Below are 11,253 nucleotides of genomic sequence, written 5' to 3'. Positions count from 1 at the left end.
GGTTTGTGTGTGTGTGTGTCGGGGTTTTTTGTGTGTGTGTGTGTGTGTGTGTCGGGGGTTTGTGTGTGTGTGTCGGGGGTTTGTGTGTGTGTGTCGGGGGTTTGTGTGTGTGTGTCGGGGTTTGTGTGTGTGTGTGTGTGTCGGGGTTTTTTTTTGTGTGTGTGTGTGTCGGGGTTTTTTTTTGTGTGTGTGTGTGTCGGGGTTTTTTTGTGTGTGTGTGTGTGTGTGTGTGTGTGTCGGGGTTTGCTCTGCGCTCGCAGGGTAAGGTTGCGGCGGGAGTGAGCTGGGTTCCGTGCTTCAGGGCCCGCTACTGACTCCGATCTGCCCCCTGTGTCTCCTAGGCCACAGAACCTCATTGCTCAATCCCAGTCAGGGACAGGGAAGACGGCGGCATTTGCCTTGGCCATGCTCAGTCGGGCAGACCCCAGGCAGCGACACACACAGGTAAGACCGGGGGAGGGGACCACCCGAGGGCGGGAGAGGGGCCGGACACAACTACCGGCTGTGGTCAATCAGCTGGTGGGTCAGCGCTGAGGGGGGAGTCGCTGCGCGGTCGGAGGGTCAGCGCTGAGGGGGTGGCGCCGCGCTGTCGGAGGGCGATTCGGGGGTGACAGTGCGAATCTTTGGAATGCTTCCCAATCTTTCCCTCCCTCCAGTGCCTCTGCCTGTGCCCGACCTACGAGCTGGCGCTGCAAACGGGTCAAGTCGTTGAGCAGATGGGCAAGTACTGCACGGACATTAAAGTGGGATACGCCGTTCGAGGCAATCGCAGTGAGTTGGCAAAGGGGAGCCTTGGGGGGTGAAGGAGGGGGGCCAGAAGAGCGCGTCGAGGGAGTGGGGGGGGGGGGGGGTGTAGGAACGTCAGCAGAGAGGAGCATACAAAGAGGCTGCTGTACCATGTACCGCATATGCGAGTGGGCAAGCAGAGGGCCGATACAGTTTAATGTGGGCGAGTGCGAGTTTGTCTGCTTTTGTCCGAAGAATCGAAAAGTGCGATGTTTGTTTCTTTCTCTCCCGAACGGCGAGAGGCTGGGGAAATGCTTGCATTCGGAGGGACCTGTGTATCCTTGTGCACGGCTCCCCGAAAATCACCAGGCAGCTCCTGCAAGCAACTAGGAAGGCAAATAAATGGTCGGTTCGCATTTGATACCAAGAGTGAGGAAGCCTCACTGAGAGCTCCACCGGGGCGAGGCCGCGGACGAGACGAGGGTTTTTTTTTTTTTCCTAACGTGCCTCCCGTCCTCGGGACTTGTCTTTCTTTCCGGCAAGTCAGGCGCGGCTCCCGGGTGCAGGAGCAGATTGTGATCGGCACGCCGGGCACCGTCCTGGACTGGTGCTTCAAGCTGGGCCAGGTGGACGTCAAGCAGATCCGCGTCTTCGTCCTGGACGAGGCAGACGTCATGATCGGCACCCAGGGCTACCTGGATCAGAGCTACCGCATCCACAGGTAGGACGCCGGCTTTCCCTGCTCGCCGCGGCGAGGGTGGGGGGGGGGGGTGCGGTTAGCGGACGGAGGGAGCGCCAGCGCCGTCGGACGTCAAGCAGGCAAGCGACCGGCTTCCGAGCTGTCCTCACGCCAATTCTCTCTCTGGCCTCCAGGATGCTCCCCAAGGACTGTCAGCTGCTGCTGTTCTCTGCCACGTTCGAGGAGCCTGTGCTGAAGTTCGCACAGAGGATCATCCCGGATCCCAACGTGATCAAGCTGCGGCGGGAGCAGCTCACCCTGGACAACATCAAGCAGTACTATGTGATGTGCAGTCAGGAACAGGAGAAGTACCAGGCCCTCATCAACATCTACGCTGCCATCACCATCGCCCAAGCCATTATTTTCTGCCAGGTCTGGGGCTCTGAGCGAGAGAGAGGGGGGTGGGGAAAGGGGAGTGGGGCCATTCGGCCCCTCGCGCGCATTTCCATTCCGCGTTTGTCTTTTTTTTTCTCTTTCTCTCCCCCCCCCCCCCCCCCAACCCCACCGTGACTCTGTTGCTCCCTCTTTCCTTCCGCTGCAGACCCGGAGGACCGCGCACTGGCTCTCGAAGAAGCTGACCAGAGACGGGCACCGCGTGGCGCTCCTGATCGGCGAGCTGACGGTGGAGCAGCGGGCGGCCATCATCCAGCGGTTCCGGGAGGGCAAGGAGAAAGTCCTGGTCACCACCAACGTCTGCGCCCGAGGTTCGTCTCTCCGTGAGGGGCCGGTCCCTGGGGGGAGGGGGGGGAGGTTGCGGGGCAGGGCGGGTCGTCTGTCCGCCCTTTTTTTTTTTTAACGCTGCCTCCCCTCTGCCCTAGGAATCGACGTGGAGCAGGTGTCGATCGTGGTGAACTTCGACCTGCCAGTGACTCGGGAGCACGAGCCCGACTGCGAGACCTACCTTCACCGGATCGGCCGCACCGGCCGCTTTGGCAAACAGGGACTAGCCGTCAACATGGTGGACGGCCTCGGCAGCCTCGCCATACTCCGCTGCTTTCAACAGCATTTCAGTGAGTGTCCGGCCTCTCGGCACCCTCCACCCATCAAACATATTACCAAGACACGGGGGTTAGATACAGAGTAAAGCTGCCTCTACGCTGTCCCCCATCGAACGTTCCCAGGGCAGGCACAGCACGGGCTTGGCTGCTGCCTGATTGGATTGCTGAGTGCCGGTTGCAGCAACGAGGTTCAGCTGACAGTGCTGTCCCCCCCCCCCCCCCCCCCATCAAACACTCCCAGGACAGGTACAGCACGGGGGTTAGATACAGAGTAAAGCTCCCTCTACTCTGTTCCCATCCAGCACACACACACACTCTCTCTCTCTCTCTCTCACTCTGGCGAAATACTGACTGGTGTCCCCTTTCTCTGTCTCCAGACCGCAAGATTGAACAGTTAGACTCCAAGGACCTGGAGCAGATTGAGCGCATCGCATACTGAGAGCGTGTGGCGGAGGGCCTGCCACTCATCGGATAGCCGAGTGGAGCATCGATACAAGTTTAATCCAGTCAAGCGTTGCTATTTCATTCACTGCCCCCCCCCACTGTCTCCACCGAGCTTCTGCACTCCCACCCCCCCACTGCCCCCTCGCATTGCTCCTATGGGAGCTTCCGGTTGCTCAGATTAATCTTTGTTTTGATTGGAAGCCTAATTTATTAATTTCTTTGGATGTTTTCTTTTGAACAAGAGGATGTAAAATATAAAGGACGGAGTGTGCAGTCACGTCACAAAGCAGTGCTGGGTGTGTCTCGTTCCTCTTTACTTCCAGCCCCACCCCCTACGGCCGAGTCTGCTCCCCTGCTCAACCCCTCCGCTCCCCTGCTCGGTCCTCCCCGATTGACGGACGGGCACTGCTCCGCGCCGCGGCCTCCATCGAACCGCCTGCGGCTCAGCTTCTCCGGGTCGTCCGAGGCCATGCGGGAGAAGTCTCGGAAGATGTCCTGGAAGGTCTCATCGTCTCCTGCGGGTGAGGGGAGAGAGAGAGAGAGGATTTAGCGCTTCGTCCGGAAGGCGGTACCTCCGACAGTGCGGCGCTCCCCTGGCGCTGCAGATTCCCCCCCCCCCCCCACCCCCCGTTTCCAGAATTTCTCCGATTTTTTTTTTTTTTTTCCCCCGTGCCCGTGCACCGCAGGTACCTGTGTAACCGAAGACCCCTTCCGCATCCCGCATCTCTTCGTTCATCCGAGCCAGGCGCAGTCTGTGGCGGGGGGGGGGGGGGGAGGGGAGGAGGGGAGAAAGGGAAAGAAGTAACTCGCGGGATTTCGGGTACCGTGCGCTGGTGTCCGTGTTGGTAAACGCGCACCTTTCGGTGTCCGTGACTGCCGCTCCCTGAACGCCGTGACAGTCCAGTACTCACAGCGTGACTATGTCGGCGTTGGCAGTTGCCACAGCAACGCTCAGAGGGTCGTGTCCGATCTCGTCCACTGCGTACTGATTCGCTCCTCTCTTGAGTAATAGGCAGACCGGGCTGAGAGAGAGAGAGAGACAGAGAGAGAATGGAGTTGGATTGTTCCCAGTGACGGAACCCGGCAGAGTGGGCTGCAGACTCTGCATCTAACCTGCAGTCACGCTGTGAGTTTGTCTCTTCCGCCCCCTCCCCATTCTACTTCCGACACTGCGGCGCTCCCTCAGTAACGACCTTTCCGACAGCGCGGCGCTCCCTCGGTACCGACCCTCCGACAGCGCGGCGCTCCCTCGGTACCGACCCTCCGACAGCGCGGCGCTCCCTCGGTACCGACCCTCCGACAGCGCGGCGCTCCCTCGGTACCGACCCTCCTGTGTGTGTGTGACAGAGAGCTCGACATCTCTCTCTTACCCCGTGTGTCCTGCCCGTGTGGCCGCGTGAATTGCCCCCTGACCTCGGGCGTCCCTGAAATTAACATTCGCTCCGTTCTGCAGCAGAAACTCGCAAGCCGTGAGGAAGCCCTGTGGGACACGCAGAATATTCATTACAACAGCAGCCTGCACTACTGAGGCCCAGAGTGCTGCACGAGAGCCTGCATCAGACACACGACATCGAGGAGAAAGAGAGGGGCGGAGAGGTTTAGGGAGGGAATACCCAGAGCTCAGGGCCCCCAGGCAGACTGGGTGTGAGTTAGGACACGGGGGTCGGATGAACTGAAGTTTACGGAGGGTGGAATGCGGGAGAGTGGGTCCGGAGAGCGCCGGAATTGTCCAGGCCGGAGGTGACACAGGCACGGATAGTATGTCAAAATTATTCATGAATTTCCTGCACAGGAAGATCCCAGTCTGTTCAGCGGCTGGAGACTAGAACTGTGCACAGTGCTCCCAGTGTGGTCTAACTGAGGGATACGGAGACTAGAACTGTGCACAGTGCTCCCAGTGTGGTCTAACGGAGGGATATGGAGAGCGGAGCTGTGCACGGTGCTCCGAGTGTGGTCTAACGGAGGGATATGGAGAGCGGAGCTGTGCACGGTGCTCCGAGTGTGGTCTAACTGAGGGATACGGAGACTAGAACTGTGCACGGTGCTCCGAGTGTGGTCTAACCGAGGGATACGGAGACTAGAACTGTGCACGGTGCTCCGAGTGTGGTCTAACCCAGGGATACGGAGACTGGAACTGTGCACAGTGCTCCCAGTGTTATCTAACAAAGATTCAATACAAGTTGCCAGGCTGTGCGACCGTTAGAGGGATGCCTCGCCTCTTACCCCTCGGGCTGCTGCAATCAGTGGGGTCCGGTTCTCGTCCTCGCTGTTGGTCCAATTGACGCCTGCGCCGCTCGCTACGGCCTCGCACATCGCGGGCAGGTCCCCCACTGAGGCGGCACGATATAGGCACAGCTCCTGGGAGGCAGGCAGGGAGTCCCCCAATTGGTCAGTTGAATCGCCAGTGATCCCGGTCCCTGATGGAGCCAGGAGAATGACATGAATCAAACAGAGCAAATGTATTTCAGTCACCTCTCTCTCAGGGTGATATCTGTACACTGACTGGTGTCTCTCAGTCCCCTCTCTCTCAGGGAGATATCTGTACACTGACTGGTGTCTCTCAGTCCCCTCTCTCTCAGGGTGATATCTGTACACTGACTGGTGTCTCTCAGTCCCTCTCTCTCAGGGTGATATCTGTACACTGACTGGTGTCTCTCAGTCCCCTCTCTCTCAGGGTGATATCTATACACTGACTGGTGTCTCTCAGTCCCCTCTCTCTCTCGGTGATATCTGTACACTGACTGGTGTCTCTCAGTCCCCTCTCTCTCTCTCAGGGTGATATCTGTACACTGACTGGTGTCTCTCAGTCCCCTCTCTCTCTCGGTGATATCTGTACACTGACTGGTGTCTCTCAGTCCCCTCTCTCTCTCTCAGGGTGATATCTGTACACTGACTGGTGTCTCTCAGTCCCCTCTCTCTCTCGGTGATATCTGTACACTGACTGGTGTCTCTCAGTCCCCTCTCTCTCAGGGTGATATCTGTACACTGACTGGTGTCTCTCAGTCCTCTCTCTCAGGGTGATATCTGTACACTGACTGGTGTCTCTCAGTCCCCTCTCTCTCTCTCGGTGATATCTGTACACTGACTGGTGTCTCTCACTTTCTCTCACCCTCATGACAACTTGCCTGAGCAGAGTTCTTTCAAAAATTTCCTCTCCACATATTTAGCTTTTATCCACAGCTCCTTCTGCTGTCTGAAATCAAACAAATTCTGTTAGTTCACATCGCATCAAACAGTCCCCAGGACAGTTACAGCACGGGGGGTTAGATACAGAGTAAAGCTCCCTCTACACTGTCCCCCATCAAACAGTCCCCAGGACAGGTACAGCACGGGAGTTAGATACAGAGTAAAGCTCCCTCTACACTGTCCCCCATCAAACACTCCCCAGGACAGGTACAGTACGGGAGTTAGATACAGAGTAAAGCTCTCTCTACACTGTCCCCATCAAACACTCCCCAGGACAGGTACAGTACGGGAGTTAGATACAGAGTAAAGCTCTCTCTACACTGTCCCCATCAAACACTCCCCAGGACAGGTACAGTACGGGGGGTTAGATACAGAGTAAAGCTCCCTCTACACTGTCCCCATCAAACACTCCCCAGGACAGGTCCAGCTCGGGGGTTAGATACAGAGTAAAGCTCCCTCTACACTGTCCCCCATCAAACACTCCCCAGGACAGGTACAGTACGGGAGTTAGATACAGAGTAAAGCTCTCTCTACACTGTCCCCATCAAACACTCCCCAGGACAGGTACAGTACGGGAGTTAGATACAGAGTAAAGCTCCCTCTACACTGTCCCCCATCAAACACTCCCAGGACAGGTACAGTACGGGAGTTAGATACAGAGTAAAGCTCCCTCTACACTGTCCCCCATCAAACACTCCCCAGGACAGGTACAGCACGGAGGGTTAGATACAGAGTAAAGCTCCCTCTACACTGTCCCCCATCAAACACTCCCCAGGACAGGTACAGTACGGGGGTTAGATACAGAGTAAAGCTCCCTCTACACTGTCCCCCATCAAACACTCCCCAGGACAGGTACAGTACGGGAGTTAGATACAGAGTCAAGCTCCCTCTACACTGTCCCCATCAAACACTCCCAGGACAGGTACAGCACGGGAGTTAGATACAGAGTCAAGCTCCCTCTACACTGTTCCCATCAAACACTCCCCAGGACAGGTACAGCTCGGGGGTTAGATACAGAGTAAAGCTCCCTCTACACTGTCCCCCATCAAACACTCCCCAGGACAGGTACAGCACGGGGAGTTAGATACAGAGTAAAGCTCCCTCTACACTGTCCCCCATCAAACACTCCCAGGACAGGTACAGTACGGGAGTTAGATACAGAGTAAAGCTCCCTCTACACTGTCCCCCATCAAACACTCCCCAGGACAGGTACAGCACGGAGGGTTAGATACAGAGTAAAGCTCCCTCTACACTGTCCCCCATCAAACACTCCCAGGACAGATACAGCACTGGGATTGGCTGCTCTCTGATTTGGGAGCCTGAGTGTTGAGTGCCTCAACGAGGTGCAGCTGAGAGTGCTGGTGGCAGTTGGAGGTTGCAGAGAGGAGCTGCACTGAGCAAGGGAGAGCAGCTACCAACAAGCAGAGGAAAACTCCAACAACAGTCTCCATGAAAGAGAAGAAAGGGACATTTTTTTGGAAACAAGGCTTTGTCTGGAGGTGGGTGCTGAACACCAGTAATTTACTTTGGACTGTTGGGGGAGGAACAAGTGGCTGGAACAACAAGGGGTGGGGCTGCCAATTCAGCAGGAATCTGTGCTGCTGCAAAAGCACACAGGGAAGCTCCCTCCCCACCCCAATTGCCAAGCCTGGGTCAGCTGAAGCTGCCCAGCTAAACAGACGTAAGGGGGATAGATAGTGCCTGGGCAGCTTCAGCTGACCCAGGTGAAGACGACTCCCCCAACCAGAAGACCGGAAGACCAACTTCAAAGACTGTTTGTTTTAAGTGTACTGTGAGCACCACCTCCAGAAAGCAAGTCATCCCTTCCAGCCTGCCTTTGCCTCTCCTCTCTTACCTCAGCCTCTCCACTAACCTGTTGTTTGTTTGTGAGTCGCTGTTATTTAGTGTGCAAGTCCATAATTTGGGGTGGGTTTAGCTCTTAGACCCATGGCAAGTCCTTCATCACCGGTGGCGGGGCCCTCTACTACCTACGCAGCTTCTGTGGCTGCCCACGTGGCCCCGTCACCCTTTAAATTATTGACATGCAGCCATGGGGTGAAGAGCTATCCCCACCCCAACATGTCTATTGTGGCCTGCGTTAAGGCAATGGCTGTGGTTGTCGGCCCCTCGGCCATTGTTGCGGCCTCAAAGATGTATGGGAAGGCTGTGTTCTTTTTGAAGACCGAGCGGGCGGTGTCCCTGGCCCTGAGTAAAGGGCTCACTGTGGGGGGGACCTTCCTGCCAGTGGACCCTCTGGGGGCCACTGCGCATCGGATAATGTTGTCCAACGTCCCACCCTTCATTCCCAGTGAGCTCCTCCTCCCCCACCTGCACCATCTGGGGGAGGTGAGGTCGGGGATCACCCCAGTCCGGCTTGGTCTTCGGGAGCACAGCCTCCAACATGTCTACTCCTTCCGCCGCCAGTTATTTATGCAGCTGGCGCGGGAGGAGGACACGGAGGGCCAATTTAATGTGGAGTTCCAGGGGACGGCCTACCGCGTCTTTTGGACCTCGGACGGGGCGCGGTGCCACGTCTGCAAGGGGGTGGGGCATGTTCGTAAGAACTGCCCCAACCTCCCGGCCGCCAGCTCCACCTCGGCGGCCCAGAGTGGTTCCACAGCACCTCCTCCCACTCCCCCCGCACATCCAACAGACACCGCTCAGTCGGTTCCGGAGGCTGTGGTTTTCACAGCCTCTGGCGGGGAGGGGAGCGTCCGTCCGAGCGGAAGGAAGACGCGGGGAAAAAAGAAACATCGTGAGGCGCGTCCCCTGGACACTTTGACTCAACCCGAGCTCAGCCCAAAGCCCATTCCCATGGAATCCACCTGTCCCAGGGCTGGGCTCAGGCCCAGGGTGACTAAAAAGGGAAAAAAGGGTGCGGAGGCGGAGGCCTCTGATGACATGGAGGTCTCTGAGTCTCCGCGCCCAAGTGCGAAAAAGAGGAGAAGGCACCCCTCCACAGAAATAACACAGGGCCCTGAGGTGCAGGGCTCATCTGTTGGAGGGGAGCTGCCTCCTGTTTCTGGTCCTCAGGTTCCCCCTACCGCCACCACCAAGGCTGCAAAGTCCGGGCAGGTGCTCCCTATTCCTCAGGATGGAGGGGAGGGGATGGCCCCGGTACGTGAGGCCCCTCCTGAAGGAGTAAGTGGGGCCCTGCTTGTGGTGGGGGAGCCTGGGGAAACCGTCCATTCCGCCACTGCAACTGGGTCGGGTGTCCTGAATGAAGGGGAGGGCGAGGCCCCAGAGGGTCGGGCATCCCAGCCGGAGTCCACCACCAACCAGGAGACACCCGACCCAGTTATAACTGAGAATGCTGCCCCATCTGCTGGGCCTGTGGGTGCTGGCGGAGCGGGAGATGGCCTCCTCTCGCCGCCTCCAGTCTCGGCTCCGGCTGGTTTCCCGGAGTCCGGAACTTCTGTCTCCCCTGGACCACTCATTGGCCTGGGGATGGAGGTGGAGGGGGTTCCTGAACCACTGGTGCCTACAGGCTCCAGTTTCACAATAGAACCCAGAGAGGACTCCTCCGCCATCGATCCTGGGGGTGGGATCGTGACGGAGGCGGGACCAGCTGGCGCGGCCGGGACGTCCGCCCCACAGTGTGTGGTGGATGTGCCGGCCGCTGGCGGTGACGACCCGGAGGAGGATGGGGATTCGGTGCGGGGCACGGAGGATGATCTTGATTCCATCGCCAGTGAGGTGGTGGAGTCCCTCGTGCCTCCCACCGAATCTCCTCTCATCCCCACGGCGGAACTCCAGGATTTCCTCGCGGCTTGCAGAGGTTGCCGCAATAAAATTCAGCTGGCCCTCGACCGTTGGTCAAATCTGGCGCTGATCATCCAGTCCGTCCGTGCCGTCCTTAAGATAGCGGGCAAGCGCGCGGACGTGAAACTGGTTGAGAGGCGCCGTTTTAATGTGTTCCTCAATGGGTTGCTGGGGGAGTGGAGGGCCAGGTGCACTTCCACTCCCTCCTCACAGTGAGGTGTTGGTGACGGGTTTTAAGTACCTTTGACATGAAGATAACCATAGCCAGCCTCAACATCAACGGCAGCAGAGGGGCTCACCGCAGATTTCACAATCTCTCAGTCCTTAGGGAAGGGAGATACGCGGTGAGCTTTCTGCAGGAAACCCACACCGTTCCGGGAGACGAAGCCACCTGGCTCCTGGAGTGGCAGGGTGGGGTCTACATGAGTCACCTCACCCCTATTTCTAGTGGGGTGGCTATCTTGTTGGCCCCGACTTTTCAGCCGGAGATCTTGGGGGTCAAGGAGCTAGTGCCGGGCCGCTTGCTCCACCTCGCCGTTCGCCTGGGTAGCGTGCCGCTCCACTTTGTGAACGTGTACGCGCCCAGGCCCGGCGCTTTGCAAGCGCGCTTCTTTGAAGAAGTGTCCGCTCTCTTGAGCTCCATCGATAGCGGCGAGTGCATCATCCTCGGGGGGGATTTTAACTGCACCCTCGAGGTGGGGGATCGCTCCGGTCCCCAGCGCGGCCAAGCGTCGGTGGAGAAGTTGAGGGGACTGATCAGCTCCCTTAACTTGGTGGACGTCTGGCGGAATCTCCATCCCGACTCCAGCGCCTTCACGTGGAGGTCTGGAGGAGGGGGGTCGCAAATCGACCGCCTCTACATTTCGCAGGCGTACGTCTCCCGCGTTTCGGCGGCCGTGCTCGGACCACCGCCTGGTGTGGGCGGAGTTTACTCCGCTCCGCACGCGGGCGGGGTCCGTGTACTGGCACTTTAACAACCGGCTGCTGGAGGACGTGCGATTTCGGGACTCGTTCTGTCGATTCTGGGCCGACTGGAGAAGGAAGCAGGGGGGCTTCCCCTCCTTGAGGCTATGGTGGGATGTGGGCAAGACTCACATCCGCGTCTTCTGTCAGGAGTACGCGAAGGGGTTGACCAAGAGGCGGGAAGCCGAGATCGGGCGCCTTGAGAGGGAGGTGCTCGACTTGGAATCCCGCCTCGGTCATGCCGTCGTGGACCCGGCCCTGTGGCAGGCGTACAAAGAGAAGAAGGGCGCGCTGAGGAACCTGCAGCTCATAGGGTCCCGAGGCGCGTACGTGAGGTCGCGGATCCAGATCCTGGAAGATTTGGACCGCGCCTCACCCTTCTTCTACTCGCTGGAAAAATGGCGGGGGGTCCGTAAGCAGCTCGTTGAGCTGCTG

The 11,253-nt window shown here is 58.3% G+C and overlaps 2 protein-coding genes across 4 annotated transcripts in view; one reads left to right on the top strand and one right to left on the bottom strand.

Annotated features, from left to right (window-relative positions):
• The first annotated feature begins 345 nt into the window (after window positions 1-345).
• Window positions 346-3,189, top strand: LOC137363815 (ATP-dependent RNA helicase DDX19A-like). The gene is made up of 7 exons (XM_068027374.1): window positions 346-444; window positions 657-771; window positions 1,270-1,447; window positions 1,600-1,837; window positions 2,007-2,169; window positions 2,284-2,475; window positions 2,841-3,189. Exons 1-7 carry the CDS (start codon window positions 406-408, stop codon window positions 2,900-2,902), a joined length of 987 nt encoding a protein of 328 aa, XP_067883475.1. The 5' UTR covers window positions 346-405; the 3' UTR covers window positions 2,903-3,189.
• The window catches only part of LOC137363814 (arf-GAP with coiled-coil, ANK repeat and PH domain-containing protein 2-like), a 67,884-nt gene continuing 59,716 nt past the window's right edge, over window positions 3,086-11,253 (bottom strand). For 2 of the 3 annotated variants that reach the window (XM_068027370.1, XM_068027371.1), the window contains exons 13-18: window positions 6,033-6,100; window positions 5,131-5,324; window positions 4,278-4,387; window positions 3,819-3,929; window positions 3,598-3,659; window positions 3,086-3,422 (exon numbers count right to left, since the gene is read on the bottom strand). In XM_068027370.1, coding sequence (XP_067883471.1) covers window positions 3,187-3,422; window positions 3,598-3,659; window positions 3,819-3,929; window positions 4,278-4,387; window positions 5,131-5,324; window positions 6,033-6,100 — 781 coding nt within the window. In that variant the 3' untranslated portion in view covers window positions 3,086-3,186. The remainder of the gene's footprint in view (window positions 3,423-3,597; window positions 3,660-3,818; window positions 3,930-4,277; window positions 4,388-5,130; window positions 5,325-6,032; window positions 6,101-11,253) is intronic. The other variant, XM_068027372.1, reaches the window with a different exon arrangement.

The sequence above is a fragment of the Heterodontus francisci genome, unplaced genomic scaffold (genome assembly GCF_036365525.1).
Source record: "Heterodontus francisci isolate sHetFra1 unplaced genomic scaffold, sHetFra1.hap1 HAP1_SCAFFOLD_772, whole genome shotgun sequence".
Lineage (NCBI taxonomy): Eukaryota > Metazoa > Chordata > Chondrichthyes > Heterodontiformes > Heterodontidae > Heterodontus > Heterodontus francisci.
This window is presented reverse-complemented; position numbering and strand designations above follow the sequence as displayed.

Bases quoted from the DNA above. Each gene is read 5' to 3' on its own strand.
- LOC137363815 (XM_068027374.1), top strand. From the start codon at position 406: ATGCTCAGTCGGGCAGACCCCAGGCAGCGACACACACAG. The intron at 1,448-1,599 runs GTAGGACGCCGG...TCTGGCCTCCAG, and splicing joins CAGAGCTACCGCATCCACAG to GATGCTCCCCAAGGACTGTC. The intron at 2,476-2,840 runs GTGAGTGTCCGG...CTCTGTCTCCAG, and splicing joins CTGCTTTCAACAGCATTTCA to ACCGCAAGATTGAACAGTTA.